The following is a 16,056-nucleotide window of genomic DNA, read 5'->3' as shown; positions in this document are numbered from 1 at the left end:
CAGGGAGTAATCCCCCTCCCCGAGCCGCCCCGCGCGCCTCCTCACTCGGCCGCGGGACCGTCGAGGTGTTGTTTCCCCGGAAACGCGCCGCGGAACCCGCCAGCTTATCACATTTCCTGCCGCCGATTTCATCTGCCAGTGGCACGCCTGATTTATTTTAAAGGGGCTGAAACCTGAATTCCTTACTTTGTATTTCATTTCCTCTCCTCTCCTCTCCTCTCCTCTCCTCTCCTCTCCTCTCCTCTCCTCTCCTCTCCCTCCTCTCTCTCCTCCTCCCTCCCTCCCCTCCCCTCCCTCCCTCCTCCCTCCTCTCTCCTCTCCTCTCCTCTCCTCCTCTCCTCTCCTCTCCTCCTCCCTCTCCTCTCCTCTCCTCCTCCTCTCCCTCCCTCCCCCTCCCTCCTCTCCTCTCCTCTCCTCTCATCTCCTCTCCTCTCCCCTCCTGTCCTCTCCTCTCCTCTCCTCCTCCCTCCTCTCCTCCTCCCTCCCTCCCTCTCCTCCTCCTCTCCTCTCCTCTCCAGCACAAGCCGCGCTGATTAACTGCTACAGAACCCTGGAGCTGATTTAAATTTTTAAAAAAGAACTTTTTTAAACTGTGGCAGTTGCCAGAACTTCTTAAACTGTTCTGGTGTCAGCGTCGGAGCATTAGCGGTGTGTTCCAGGGGATGCTAGTCAGTCACTGTGCTTCCTGGGTGGTGGCTGCCCAGAGTAGACAGCCCCCCCTGGGCCTGGTTCCTCTGCGTGGTCTTTAGCTGTCACTCTGTCTTCTGGAGCATTCTAGCACCTTCCCTTCCTTCCTTCCTTTCCAAAACACCGGTCACGCCGTGGCGAAAGGCCCAGAGCTCTGCGGTCCCTTCTTTAGGAGAACAGAAGGCAGGCCCTTCACGGCCTTCAAAGCCCATTTCCTCTGTCGCGCTCTTATTTTGAAGGCGAATGTTAACGGAGCTTTAAGGGGTGGCGGGTGACTGAATGGGGCTCTCAGCGCACGTTTCTATTGGTTGTTTCTTGGGTCACGCTATGAATGAGGATTTCTTTATTTATTTTTTGTCAGGGGGTGGGGGGTGGGGGGTGGGGGTGTCCTCGCACTCTAACCCAGTTCTGCCGTAACGCCTCCTCACCTTTTCAGGGCGAGCTGGAACGTCAGCTCCTGCAAGCCAACCCCATCCTCGAGTCCTTCGGAAACGCCAAGACGGTGAAGAACGACAACTCCTCGCGATTCGTGAGTTGGAATAATAAATTGTGAATGTTACCACTTTCCGTCGATGTCTCTCTCAGCAAAGTACGAATCCAAAATGCCTCCCAGTGCAAAGTAGGTTTTTGTGACTGTTCTTCTTCGTATTGAGTGCGGGTGAGGTTCATATCGTATGAACTTGCATAATCATATTTGGAGCTCCATAATGCTTTGCGGCTAATAAATACCAAAGTGATAGCCTGGAGTCTGATGACCACTGTCTTCCTGTCGTTACTTTGCTGTTGTTCTGGAACATTCCAGCCATGTATTAGCAGCTGGGCCTCGTTTAATGGTGCCCTGCTGTGGTACCCCAGTTCAGACAGAGTGCTGGAGAGAGAGAGGTCTTGGCCGTAGTGTGAGCTGTCTAATGGGCTCTGAGCTATGTGTCCTCCTCATGAGGAAGGCCAGATAAACAATACAGGCCTAAAACTACCGAAATGTCTATGGATTTTTGTACGAGGGGAATCTCAGTGGCCCCTGTGAGGATGCCTGTCTCAGTGTAGCAGGTCAAGGACACTTTTATGATAACTGTAGAGTTTATTTTCCTTAGATAGGCATGTTAGGAGTTCCTCCCCCGGGAACATGCCAATACAATGTGACCCCCCCCCATTCCTCCCCTCCACATGCATCTGCAGCTGTGACCATCCCTGCATTACCTTCACCCTGACAGTGACTCACCCCTCTGTCTCTCGCCTTGCTCTTCCCCGCAGGGCAAGTTCATCCGGATCAACTTCGATGTCACCGGTTACATCGTCGGGGCCAATATAGAGACCTGTATCCTGGGCAAGGTGGCAGGAAGTGGGCTTAGGCCTGGAGGGGGGGTTGGGGCAGAGGAGGGAGGAAGGATGGGAGGTCTAGTTTGGGTGCAGCAGAGGGATCTTCAAACTATGAAGGTGTATTTCAGACGCGTGTCCAGCTTGTGCACAGCTCGGTCCTGGCCAGCCTTAGGGGGAGGCTGGGTGTTATTTCCTGGGAGTTCGCCGGTCCTTGACCCCCCACCGCTCAGATCTACTGGAGAAATCCCGAGCCATTCGCCAGGCCAAAGATGAGAGGACCTTCCACATCTTCTACCAGCTGCTGGCAGGGGCCGGAGAGCACCTCAAATGTGAGCGTCAGCCGTGGCTGCAGGGGAACCAGGGCACTGATGTCATCAGAGCTTTATACTGAGTGTTAGCAGTGTACATATACAGCACTGATTTTACTGCTCCATTTGATAAATGTTTTAATTATTATCGTCAAAAATGGTTGCCTTGGATTATGGCTCAGTTAGAGTTCAGTTTCGTGGCTGATAAGAGCCCCAGGCCTCTGCTTGGCTGTGCTGTTGTCGCTCCGTGGGTGTGAAGCAGATTGTGATCTCTCGGTCTTCCCAGCCGATCTGCTCCTGGAGGGGCTATGCTACCGTTCTTCCAACGAAACATTCCCATCCGGCCAGCAGACAAGCACTTCCAGGAGACCCATGGAGGCCATGACATATGAGCTTCTCCAGAGATCCTGGGTGCGAGAGCACACACACACATGCACATGCGCACACACTCACACACAAGTTCACGCACACACTTGCGCATACACATGTGCACACGCACACATACACACAAGCACACATGCACATACACACACACAAGCACACACGCACACACGTGCACACACATGCACATACACACACACACAAGCACACACGCACACACACGTGCACACACATGCACATACACACACGTTGTACACGCACATTAACTTGAGTCTGGTAAGATGCTGCCTCCTGTACAGAACTGTGAGCTCTGTGGAGCCGGTGTCACACCGTGTCCAGCAGGCTCTTTACCGGCTGAATGTCCCTGTGTTTGCAGCCATGCTGAAGGTGGTGTCGTCAGTGCTGCAGTTTGGGAACATCGTGTTCAAGAAGGAGAGGAACACCGACCAGGCCTCCATGCCTGAGAACACAGGTGAGACGGCGCCGCCCTGCTGGCCCCGCGCAGGGGGAAGGAGCGGCTTCGTGCGTCTCCGCGCATGTGGAGCGCAGACGCAGCTGCTTCCTGTTGGCCAGACGCTCGCGAGCGGTGTCCCTGTCATGTAGCGTTTCCTGTCCAGGAAGCGCCGGGGCTCGCACAGCTTGGCCGCGCCGCGCCGCGCCGTCCGCTCTCAGATACAGCGCTAGCGCCGCGGCGCTGGCTAGCTTATTACCCAACTGCTGACGGCCTCCATCCGGCTCCGTAGAGCCCCATTGGCAGGGAGCGGGGGGGCTGCTGGGAGCTGTCAGGAGCAGAGCTCTGGCAGCGGCAGGATGTGCCTGGCGATCAGGGCCGATGAATGATTGATTAGTCTCGCCTTCTTCCAGAACTCCAGCGGTGAAAAATACAGAATCGCGCCAGTTCCATTTCGTACGATGGGGAAAGAAAGGAAGGATTTTTATTTTATTTTTTTTTTAAATGCCCATTACTCGACGGTACAATAAACAGCCGGTGTTTCCTCTTCAATTTCACGGATATTTATGCATACCTAAAAGGTTATGTATGACATGTGGGATTATTCATTTGGAAAAATGTGGAGCCTGTATGTATTTTTTTAAATACTCTCTTCTCCATGAATGGTCAGCCGTGGGATATTTTGACAGTTGGGGAGATGAGTTATCCTCAGTTATGGAAGCGCAGCTCGTTCACTGCCAGGAACGTGTCAGGCGCTCTTGTGAGGAAATGGCTCATATTCGAAAGGATCCTTAAGTGAACTAGTTCCAACTCTAACTCTGTCCTCATCCTCCTCTTCCTCCTCCTCCTCCTGGGCTTCCAGCCGCCCAGAAGCTGTGCCACCTGCTGGGCTTGAACGTGATGGAGTTCACCCGCGCCATCCTCTCCCCGCGAATCAAGGTCGGCAGGGACTACGTCCAGAAAGCGCAGACCAAAGAGCAGGTAGGAAGGCCCCGCCTTCGGCGAGCACGCTGGGCTCTACCGCATGACCGTAACCAAGGTGCGGCCCCCAAAAAAACCTGTCGCCCAGGTAGAATTACTGGGGAAAGCGTTCCAGGTCCAGATAGATTAACTCGGTAATCGGCGAATGTCGCGCGTCAAGCTCTGGGGTGCTTAGTGTCCTCTTAATCCCACATAAGTTCCACAGACTCAACATGGCCTGACCCATCGCAGTGCCAGGCAGAGGCATTGCCAGAGGGAGTTAGCTCGGACTGGCGCTGCGTTGGCCCGCTCCAGGTACAGCGCTAGCTTGGCCTGGAGCCCAGGAACAGGAGTAGATGTGTTTATTATGTGTGAAGTACCATAGACAATGCTAACTGCCAACTACACTAGGTAGCGCAGTCTGCTTCACATAGCGCTGTATACAGCTAGGGAATCTTTGTAGTCCCATCTCCATGATAACTCTTCTATTTGGTAACACTGAGCACCAAAAGGAAAAGCAGGCTTCATGTTAAAGGTATTGGGACTGAGCGGGGCGATATCCTCTTACACGGTGGGGGGAGAGGGAGGGAAAGGGGGGTAATCAGCCAGCCCTGATTAGCATTTAACGGAATGAGTTAGAGAGCATGTCGGGACTTACGTCTTGGGGACGCATTTTTTTGTTGAGCTCCTTGAACACTGAAGTTCCGGGTCTTGGAAACCGTACGTTTAATTGCATTTGGTATTTAGCAGATGCTCCAATCCGCAGCAGCTTGTACAGATCACATTTTTTTTACATTTCAGTCCATTAATACCGCTGGATATTTAACTGAAGCAGTTGAGGTTTTGTGTGCCTTGCTCACGGGTACCGCGGCAATGCCCCAGCTGGGAATGGAACCCGCAAGCCCAGTGCCCCTGAACATGGTGCTACGCAAGTCCGCTCGTCGTCTCGTGCGGCAAAGGATCCATTCAGGGTGCGTGGGGAGCGCTGACGCCATTGGCCAGAGTCTCTGCAGAAAATTCAGCGCTCAGCAGAAGGTTGTCCTTCGTAAGGACAGCGGGCTTTTTCACGCGTACGCACGCAGAGGCACCTGCCCATAGATCGCTCCTCTGTCGTCGCTGCACGTCACAGCGAAACGCGACCCGACTGATGCGGAGAGGCGGCCAGAGGGTAACCGTCGGTTACCGTGAAATGACTGCAGACAGAGACCAGATGTGACCCTGTGCCCGCGCTGGATTGGACTCGTACGATCTCTTAATCTGGCCATCAGTTTTAATGAGTGGATAAAGGAGTCGCGACAGTGCCGGCGTGCCTGCGGGCTGCAGCGTATCTGCTTCTCCACCCGCAAATTGACAGGCTACTCCAGCAATTGGAGGTGCTCACACACACACACAATTGGGACTCGCAAATTCGGGAAAAGAAAATCTTTGATAAAAATTGGTTTTGAAAGGAAAGTATGCTTTTACTTACTGAGGTTCTTACCGTCCTTTCAGGAAAATATCAGGTTTTATATCGGGTTTATGAGGTCTTAACGCGCAACACGTTCTCTCAATTTAGCGCTTCGTATCCCACAAGCGTGGCTGAGATGTGAGGCTGCAGGGTCAGTTTTATGAACAGTGAACTGCGTAAGCGCGGGTCATGCACTGAGGTAATGCACGACGACCTTCCCGTGATCTCATTGGTCGTGCCGCCTCAAACCGGCCTACCCGTGAGGATGGTTCATTTGGCCTTTTGTCAGAGGTCTCAGAGGTGTACTGCGACTTGGTGCTGTGTGACTGATTCACAGCAGCTCGCCTGTGGTGGTCTGTCTGCGGTCACCCCAGGACCCTGCCTGCTCTCCCCCCTGATGGGCACGTCTCCTCACTCCTCTCCTCTCCTCTCCTCTCCCCTCCTCCCTCCTCCCAGGCGGACTTCGCCGTGGAGGCCCTGGCCAAGGCCACCTACGAGAGGCTGTTTCGCTGGCTGGTCCACCGCATCAACAAGGCGCTGGACAGGACCAAGCGCCAGGGCGCCTCCTTCATCGGCATCCTGGACATCGCCGGTTTCGAGATCTTCCAGGTACTGTTCCCCGCGTTTCCCACGTTCCCCGGCCCCACAGACACGGCCTGGGTTAGAACCCCCGAGGAAGGGTGGCGTTAGAAACCTGCCTTCGCTCGCAGGAAGGCGGTGGCTTGCTGAAGGGTGAAGGCAGTTGAGTCTGGGTGTCTCTCTCAGTCTGTCCAGTGTAGTGCTGTGTCTTCATTTCATCAGGTTCCAGTGGAGCTCGAGACCAACGCCGTCCTGCCATCCCAGGGGTGAAAAATAAAACGAGTTTCAGTTGAACAGAAATCATCCCTGGGATGTCTTCAGGATGAAAGGGAGAAATATGCCCCCCCCCCCATCCTGTTTTGTCACATGACTCAGCCAATTGAGCACCCAGCCCCTCTCTCACTGCTCCAAAGTCTCTTCAGGAGTGTTAAAATAGTTTCTCGGGATAGTTCCAGGACTATGGTGAAAAGATAGTGTGGAGCCCTGGGTTCGAGTGAAGCTGGATAATGGGCAGAAGTGGAGAGCAGTAGAGCCTTCTTCAGCTCGTCTCACTGCCCAATTCAGTTTTTCTTTTTTGGGTCAAAAAGTGAACGGTTCAGTGTAACCTGTGCAGATTATAGTCAGTTCCTAGTGCATTATTTTTGTAAGTACGTTTTGTTTATTGGTTTTTTTGTAAATTGAGTTATAATGGACTTTGCGAAATGCACTGTGTTTTGGCTCTGCTTTGAGTAGAGGTATTGTTCCAAGGAAAACCTCCACAGCAAATATCCAGACTTTTTGCCTGATTTGTGGCAGCTGTTTTCCACCCACAGGCACCCAGGAGGCAGAAATGTGGAGAAACACTCAAAGCCAAGCAAAATACAGAGAAACAAATAAAAATGGCGTGAACTCTAATAAAAACTAATTAAAAACATCAGCCATTGTTGTTATACTATACATGTGCAACCTGGTTGAAATCACTCATCTGGATCAGTTCTCTTGGCATTTTGACACATTACTAGTAAGAAAGTCCATAGTAAATGTGGTGCCAAAATGTTTTTACATGAAGTGAGAGTGTGGCGGTCTACTTTAAGATTAATGATCTTTTCATTACCCTTTCTCTCTTTTCATTACCCTTTCTCTCCCTCTCTCGCTCTCTTTCGCTTTATTGCTCTCCACAGCTGAACTCCTTTGAGCAGCTGTGCATCAACTACACCAACGAGAAGCTGCAGCAGCTGTTCAACCACACCATGTTCATCCTGGAGCAGGAGGAGTACCAGAGGGAGGGCATTGAGTGGAGCTTCATCGACTTCGGCCTGGACCTGCAGCCCTGCATCGACCTCATCGAGAGGCCGGTCAGTGTTTCCCAGCCCTGTGGGGTCGGTCTTTCTGAGAATTGGAGTCCTCTGGCAGTCTCCTGTATTACTTTTGCCGATAGGGTGATTTCTCAGTTGTAATTTCTTGGTGTGATTTCTCCGTGTGATTTCTCGATGTGTTTTCCCAGGGTGATTTCTCGGTGTGATTTCTCAGTGTGATTTGTCTGTTGTAATTTCTTGGCGTGATTTCTCTGTAACTTTGTGGTGTGATTTCTCTTTGTGATTTCTCTGAGTGATTTTCTGCATGATTTCGCTGTGTGATTTCCCAGGGTGATTTCACAGCGTAGTTTCTCAGTGTGATTTCTCAGCATGATTTCGCTGTGTGATTTCTCGGTGCCGTTTCTCACGCCGTGCTGCAGGCGAACCCCCCTGGCGTGCTGGCCCTGCTGGACGAGGAGTGCTGGTTCCCCAAGGCCACGGATAAGACCTTCGTGGAGAAGCTGGTGCAGGAGCAGGGCACCCACCCCAAGTTCCAGAAACCCAGGCAGCTGAAGGACAAGGCCGACTTCTGCATCATCCACTACGCCGGCAGGGTACGGTCCCCGGGGGCCACAAGTCAGCGGGCACAGGGCTCGGCCATTTTTGCATGAGCACGAAGTCCGCCAATGGGAGGGCCTTGGAGAATGCTGCAGAGCAGGCGCGGTTTCTCTCATTTTTGGATGAAAAGAACAATAACACTGTTCTTTAATACCGAGTGATGCATTTTTTATGCACGTTGCTCTGGGGGGAAGGCTAGTCTTTCTCAGTTCTCTGTAATGAAGAAATCTCGCTCTAACCACACGATGCCCCTGTCGTGCACCTCGGTCTCGAGCGAACATGTGTTTCACATTTAATGCGAGGTTTGGAAGAGAGCACAAACAGTTGTGTAACTCGAGGCCCTTCGGCTCGCACTCGTGTGTGGCCTCACGTCCGTAGAGACGCTGCACAGCGCATGGCCCAAATCACGTGACCGTGTATCTGTGCAAGCCTTTGAAAGGGCCCCTGAGTGGCTCAGTCAGTAAAGGCACACACTGAGTTCCTGAGTGGCTCAGTCAGTAAAGACACACACTAAGCTCCTGAGTGGCTCAGTCAGTAAAGACACACACTAAGCTCCTGAGTGGCTCAGTCAGTAAAGACACACACTAAGCTCCTGAGTGGCTCAGTCAGTAAAGACACACACTAAGCTCCTGAGTGGCTCAGTCGGTAAAGACACACACTAAGCTCCTGAGTGACTCAGTCAGTAAAGACACACACTAAGCTCCTGAGTGGCTCAGTCAGTAAAGACACACACTAAGCTCCTGAGTGGCTCAGTCAGTAAAGACACACACTAAGCTCCTGAGTGGCTCAGTCGGTAAAGACACACCTAAGCTCCTGAGTGACTCAGTCAGTAAAGACACACACTAAGCTCCTGAGTGGCTCAGTCAGTAAAGACACACACTAAGTTCCTGAGTGGCTCAGTCAGTAAAGACACACGCTAAGTTCCTGAGTGGCTCAGTCAGTAAAGACACACACTAAGCTCCTGAGTGGCTCAGTCAGTAAAGACACACACTAAGCTCCTGAGTGACTCAGTCAGTAAAGATACACACTAAGCTCCTGAGTGACTCAGTCAGTAAAGATACACACTAAGCTCCTGAGTGGCTCAGTCAGTAAAGACACACACTAAGCTCCTGTGTGACTCAGTCTGTAATGACATACTCGAAGCTGGCACAGGGTCCTGTGCTCTCTATTTTGAGCATATCTTTGACATGCTAGGCACCTACAGACCTCCTGCAGTCAAAATTGCTTTACTTTTGACAATTAACAGACGCTATTGTCTAGAGCAGGGGCGACATGGCTCAGGAGGTAAGAGCGATTGTCGGACAGTCGGAGGGTTACCGGTTCAAACCCCGGCCTGGGCGTGTCGAAGTGTCCTTGAGCAAGACACCTAACCCCTAACTGCTTTGGCGAATGAGAGGCATCAATTGTAAAGCGCTTTGGATAAAAGCGCTATATAAATGCAGTCCATTTACCATTTACCATTTAGAGCAACTTATGTACATTACATTTTTACATACAATCCAATTATATCCCTGGATATTTCTGGTGAAGCAATTCAGAGTAAGGCTCTTACTCAAGGGTACAACTGCAGCACCCCCAGCCCTGTTCCCTTATCATTATGCTACACCGGCTCCCCCTTTAGATCCTGTAGCAGTGTGGCCTGTAGGGTATACTGGTGAATATGTTTGGGATGAGTGCAAATGCTTCACCTGCTGTCCCACTAGCTCCAGTGACTCAGGAGGAGGTAGCGCTGGCGTTTCCTAATCAGTTAGGGGGAGAAGATGAGGAGGCAGGAAGTGCTCAGAATGAAATGGGTGGATAAATGAATTTGGGATCCCTGTGCCGGGCCCTCTGCAGGTGGACTACAAGGCCGACGAGTGGCTGATGAAGAACATGGACCCCCTGAACGACAACGTGGCCACGCTGCTCCATCAGTCCACCGACAAGTTCGTGGCGGAGCTGTGGAAGGACGGTGAGCTCCGCCTCCCCTCGGCCTCTAGGCCACGCCCACCGGCTGGAAGCAGCCTCGCAGTCTCTGTGACTGGAGTGACTGGAGTGTAGGCCCAAGGCTTAATGAAGGAAATGAGGCAGCAGACCACACTCTCATCTGCTTTTGTTTTCGTCTCCCCTCCGCCCCCTGCCCCCCCCCCACCCCCCTCCCCCCCCCACACCGATAGATGCAAGCCTGGATCCAGTCAACGCTCGTCCGAACTCAAGCGTTCTTTTCTCCCCCCTTCACAAACACGGTTTCTCGAGTTGATTTGATGGTTGCTTAACTGTGCTTGTGAGGAAGTAACTAACACTTGTCTTTATTTTGTAGTCAGTTATTTCTGTAGGACAAATGTTGATTGAATCCAGGCCACCAAACGTTTTCTTCCGTCGATTTTAATGAAACCAAGACCAAAAGCTTTAGAAGTTCTGCTGCGATTCGGCTTCTTCCCTTCTCCCCAGAGTGCATTTTAAACCACACATTGCATCTTTGTGAACCACCTCATCGTGATGTCATTTTCAGGGCCACAAACTCTTTCAGTAGCACTCATTTTCAGAAGGATGACACGTGCCACGATCAGCTCTGATCTGTGAATAGTTTTACTGTAAAACAACAGTGAAAGTCATTATCAGGTCACTGGCACAGTCCATTTCCTACATCATTAATGAAAAGTAGAAATGAAGATGGGGCAGGTTTTTTGAAGGATTTCTTTTTCACTCGACAGGACTAAATGACTGGTAATGTGCATGACGACTTCGTCTAGATAACATTTTGGCAATGTGTGAATTGATTTCCTCTCTAGCCACGTGCAATACTAACCTGTGTGTGTGTGTGTGTGTGTGTGTGTGTATGCGTGTGCGTCCGTGCATCTGTGTCTGGGCGTGTGCGTTTGTGCGTATTTGTGCATGTGTGTATGCGTGTGCGCGCACATGTGTGTACATGCATATGCTTGTGTGTGTTTGTGTGCGTGTGTTTGTGCACACATGCATGTGTACATGCATATGCCTGTGTGTGTTTGCGTGTGTGCGTGTGTGTTTGTGTGTGTGCGCGTCCGTGCATGTGCGTGCGTGTGTGTGTGAATGTGTTTGTGTGTTTGCATGTATGTGTGTGTGTGTGTGTGCATGCGTATGTGTGTGTGTGCGTGTGTGAATTTGCGTGTGCGCGTGTGTGTGTGTGTGTGTGCGTGTGAATTTGCATGTGCGTGTGTTTGCGTATGTGTGTGTGCGTGTGTGAATTTGCGTGTGCGTGTGTGTTTGCATGTGTGTTTTTGTTTTTTCCTCCCCTTCTCTGTTTCTCTGCTCTAGAGATTCAGATTATACAAAGAGCCTCTTTCTATGACAATGTTTCTAGTCTCCATGACCCTCCAGGTGAATGCATACGATGCTGTAGGTCTCTGCTTACCAGTGCATTGTGTACTTTCAGAAGCACCCATTGCCACTAGGCTTGCATGATGTTAATGCATTGATACTAACCTAGTGAAACAGGTAACGAAACCTTTCAGCAATGCTGTTCAGCTCTGCCATTCTTTTTTTTTCTTCTTCTTTTCGAGCTCATCCTGATTGGTTCACTCAGTCTGATTTCAAGCATTTCTATAAAAGGCATTTTTCCAACGATGTCTTATTCTGATTGACGACAAATAGCCACCCCATCCATTCAGCTGAGTTGACCAAATTCTGTTGTGCAGTTCTGCTGTGCAGTTAGGCCTCAGGACCCTGAATGCACAGTTCACAGGGTGCTGCTAATGGCCGTTGTCGTGGATATTGGATGAAAGCATTATTTTGTCCATCTTCCATCAGAGGGCTAACTGTGGAGTGGCTTTCACATATCACAATGGTTATAGTTTTTTTTAAATCTTTATGGATGCTTGAGTTAGCGCTTGCCCTGCTTATCGTAGCGCCCTGCTTATTTGTACTACTTTTTATCATTAATGGGAACTTTATGTTGCTGGTAGATCTGGCCTGGAGCATTATGGTCCGTAGAATGATAAAGCGCTCTTTTAGAATGCACGTGACTGTCTCGTTTAACTCCGGGCAAACCCACTGTAGTTGCTCATCTCACTGGTCAACAGGTCGTTTAAAGCCAGAGGTTTCAGCCGAGGTTTTGGACCATCAGGGCCAAGATAGCGAGAACATCCTTTTCACCTTTCTGTGAAGACCGTGTAGCTCTTAGGGCTGTCAGGGGCTCGTTTTGGCTTTGGGGGGTGAAGTAGGAACAGCGCTTTCACCCAGGAAAGGTTCATTAAATGAATTATCGTGTGCGATTTTATTGCTGTTCTGAGAGGATGCGGTACAGAATCAGAACCAGGTGCGGTGTTTGACAGCTCACCTGGGCCAGTGTTGGTCTGGACATCAGCGTGGATGAGCGGAACTACCTCAGAGGGAATGCTGGGAGAGATGCTCTACTGTTCTCCATCCTTACGGTCTTTTCAGTTCTGTGTGTTCACTTAACGTGGATCACAGTGCACAGAACGGCGATGGGCTTTTGCTACCTTGTATGATCTGACTGTGGTGTTCAGTTGCCAAGTGATTACCTTGCCTGGTCATTCAGGACAGATTGGATTGGTGCCAGACGGATTTTTTTATCCGCCATGAGGTTTTGCATTTCGGCTGCTACATTTTGCTGCAGCTCAGTGACACGCCCACAGTGTCATCAGTGAAGTTTTTTGTTGTTCGTTTGTGCGTCTTTGTTCACCACGAACGTTCGGATTTCTCCAGAGTCTTGCGTGGACACGCCCCCTGTTGGGGAGATGGACCGTGCTACCTGCTTACAGTGCAGTGTGCAGTTCCTTTGGCCAAAGCAGTGACGTGCAGCTTCCGCTGTTTTCATTGTTTGAGTGGCTTGACCATTCGTCCTGAGAGGGTGTCAGTGTGTGGTTGAGACGACTCTGGTCTACGTGTGGTGCAGGAAGTCAAGCCAAATTCACATGGCTTTTCCTGATTGCTCCTTTAAATGTAATCTGGCTGGTCACTTTTAAGAACCATTTCTTGATAATCACAACAAAGCTTCGTAACGGTAGCCATGGGAACCCGTCGTGAAGGATCCCTTTTTGTGTTCTGCTCTTTTAATGTTTTTAACACTTTTGTAGAAATGTCAATTTCATATTTATTTGGAATTTCATATTTGGTTTTTTTTTTTTTGTTGAAGCTCTGCAAAAACCAACTAAAATCTCAGAGAAAGACGTCCTTTAGCCATGTTTCCGTGCAACTGAAAAACACATCAAAACCTGATGCCCAGTGGATTGGCTGGGCAAGTGAAAGATTGCTGAAAGGAAAGAGGTATAAACAGTCTGTTAAAAGCCTGCTTCAGACAGCGATCAGCATCCAGTCCTGTCCGTCGCTGCCAAAACGGAAAACTTAAAGCAAACTATTTGACAAAATATTTTTATTTTTTTTTAAAAAGAAGAATGTTGGATCTCTATAATGTCCCTTAAGATGTCCCTTTTCTATTCAGGGTTTTGCTAAATTGTTCATCGGACTTTGTTTTATTTTATTTATTTATTTATTTTTTGCAGTGGAGAAAAATGTGCAGATTTGGCAGTGCTTCTGAAATGAACACAGCCCTATTGTTTTTGTCGTGTTTTTTTTCCCCCCCCCCTGAATTCTTTGTGAGGCCCAGACTCCTCCACTGTGCGGAGAACAAATAGCAGCCACCAGAAGCATTCCCCCGCCGAGGCGCTTCCTCCTGCAGCACTTCTGCTGACACGCGCTCTTATTGTGGCTCTGTGGCTCCACGCGCTCTTATTGTGGCTCTGTGGCTCCACGCGCTCTTATTGTGACTTTGTGGCTCCCATTCTCCAGGCCCTCTGATCAATTAGAGAAATTTCAGAGGGCTTTACTGTCTGTTTTTCCATCTGTTAAACAAAGTGTGTGTCCCCTCCCCACCAAAAAAATATATATACATCATTTAATGCAACTTATTTAATATGTACAAATATTTGTTATGTAAAAATGGTATACTCAGTTGACAGATTTTCAGAATTTAAACTGTTGAATTAGTTGGATTTTTTAAGAAAAAGATTTGCCCCTCAGAAATACTATCATGGTATCGGAAGGGAGGGCTGCTGTCATTAGTGTAATGTCTTTTCCCCTCTGTCAGTTATCTTTGTTGGCTGTTTCTGTCAGGATTACATTCAAATATTACCTGGGCCTACACAAAGGATTCAACAGTTTGTCTTCCAGTACTACACATTATTTAAGCAGTGTTTAATTCCCCGCTCATTCATTTTGAAAAGGATAGAGCAGGCATTTAGCCATAGTATATTTGTGTGGCACTTTCATTCCAATAGAATCACAAAGTACTTAACAAAGGACTTAGTCCCATTTTCTCTTGTCATGTGATAGCTATGGAGATATCAGTCAGTGGAGACTGCAGTAATGTTTGTAGTTTCCCTGGTCTGTAGTTTGTCGTCTTGTACAGTAACCGCTGGTTCTGCCCATTCCTCTTGGAAGTGCCACCAGTGGATCCAAAGTACATTAGTGATGGCATCCATGTTGCAATCCTTAAAGGACATTATATTGATCTGCTTCAGCCTAATGTGCCCAGTTTGGCTCGTGAGCATTCGCAGAACGAGGAATGGTCCCATTTTACCGGGTGACTGCATTTTGAAAGATGCCGTGAAGGCAAGCATTTTTACTTCAGGGCATCTGGTGGGGGATTAAACCGAACCCCGGTCCAAATCAGTGCTTGTGCCTGTCCGTGTAGTTGAGTCTGGGTTCGTTTAAAAAAAAAAAAATTTTTTTTAATCATTTAATCATTTTCTTTTGTGCTGTTTGGTTAGACTTGTTTTGGCTTTGTGTTCCTTTCCCCCCCCCGCCCCCCCACCCAAATTTCCGTATTTCTGTTCTGTTGCTTTTTTCGTGCTTGTTTAGTTGTAGGCGGCTGACCCTCTCCCCTGGCCACGCCCGCCCAAGCTGCCCTGGGCTGTCAGTCATGTACTGCAGGTCTTCTCGTGCAGACGTCCTCATCCATCTCGTCCATACCTCCAGCCCGCTGCTCCGCGCTGCTGTGTGTGTGCCCCCCCGCCCACCCCCCCACCCCCCCAGCCTCTGGCCGGCCCCTCCTCTCACACGCCTCTCTACCCCTCCCCCCCCCCCTTTTTCGCCGGCAGTGGACCGCATCGTGGGCCTGGACCAGGTGGCCGGGATGAACGAGACCGCCTTCGGGGCGACCTACAAGACCAAGAAGGGCATGTTCCGCACGGTGGGGCAGCTGTACAAGGAGTCCCTCACCAAGCTGATGGCCACCCTGAGGAACACCAACCCCAACTTCGTCCGCTGCATCATCCCCAACCACGAGAAGAGGGTGCGTACCTGCTTCGGAAAAGGGAAGCGTGCGCTACTTTTAACCCCTCTGTCGGATATTATTGTACAAAGCAGAGCATAACAAACAGTAGCAGAACATGACTGGTGGCTTTGAAAGAAATTTCAAAAATGAATAAAAATTTGTGTGCCTGTGTGAAATAAAATGCCCAAATGGGTTTGAATGGCGCAGGTTGTTATCCATCCCTAATAACTCTCCGAGCTGCCCCTCATTCTCTGACCCTTCCTCCCTCTCTCTCAGGCGGGTAAGCTGGACCCCCACCTGGTCCTGGACCAGCTGAGGTGCAACGGTGTTCTGGAGGGGATCCGCATCTGCAGACAGGGCTTCCCCAACCGCATCGTCTTCCAGGAGTTCAGACAGAGGTATCCGGCCGTCGCCTGCTGTAGGGCTGTGACACCTTTACCACAAGTTTACCTCTCTTATACCCCGTAGCTCCACCGTTACCTTTCTCTGACTTATAACCTTTTTAGTGAAGTTACACTCAAACTTATTGCTAGAGGTCATCATGTAGATCTGTCTCCCAAGTAAGAAGAGCCCTGAAGTCAGAGTCTGGGGCAGTACTTTGCCTCTTGTTTATGTTGTTCACACTTTGGCTCCAGCACCTGCTGTACAAGCACACAGAGAGGGGGCTTTCATTACACCTCTGTCTCCACTCTAATATTCACAGGTATGAGATCCTCACCCCCAACGCCATCCCCAAGGGCTTCATGGATGGCAAGCAGGCCTGTGAGAGGATGGTAAAGCCG

The 16,056-nt window shown here is 50.0% G+C and overlaps 1 protein-coding gene across 1 annotated transcript in view; it reads left to right on the top strand.

Moving 5' to 3' along the window:
• LOC135248615 (myosin-10-like) overlaps window positions 1-16,056 on the top strand; it is an 82,568-nt gene that overhangs the window by 47,486 nt on the left and 19,026 nt on the right. Inside the window, exons 7-19 of the mRNA XM_064323439.1 lie at window positions 1,124-1,216; window positions 1,939-2,002; window positions 2,235-2,333; window positions 2,599-2,605; window positions 2,966-3,165; window positions 4,007-4,125; window positions 6,008-6,160; window positions 7,291-7,464; window positions 7,845-8,018; window positions 9,859-9,973; window positions 15,099-15,292; window positions 15,551-15,672; window positions 15,978-16,047. Coding sequence (XP_064179509.1) covers window positions 1,124-1,216; window positions 1,939-2,002; window positions 2,235-2,333; window positions 2,599-2,605; window positions 2,966-3,165; window positions 4,007-4,125; window positions 6,008-6,160; window positions 7,291-7,464; window positions 7,845-8,018; window positions 9,859-9,973; window positions 15,099-15,292; window positions 15,551-15,672; window positions 15,978-16,047 — 1,584 coding nt within the window. The remainder of the gene's footprint in view (window positions 1-1,123; window positions 1,217-1,938; window positions 2,003-2,234; window positions 2,334-2,598; window positions 2,606-2,965; window positions 3,166-4,006; window positions 4,126-6,007; window positions 6,161-7,290; window positions 7,465-7,844; window positions 8,019-9,858; window positions 9,974-15,098; window positions 15,293-15,550; window positions 15,673-15,977; window positions 16,048-16,056) is intronic.

This window comes from Anguilla rostrata, chromosome 2, assembly GCF_018555375.3.
Source record: "Anguilla rostrata isolate EN2019 chromosome 2, ASM1855537v3, whole genome shotgun sequence".
Classification (NCBI taxonomy): domain Eukaryota; kingdom Metazoa; phylum Chordata; class Actinopteri; order Anguilliformes; family Anguillidae; genus Anguilla; species Anguilla rostrata.
The sequence above is the reverse complement of the archived record's forward strand: the minus strand, read 5'-3'. Positions and strand labels throughout refer to the sequence as shown.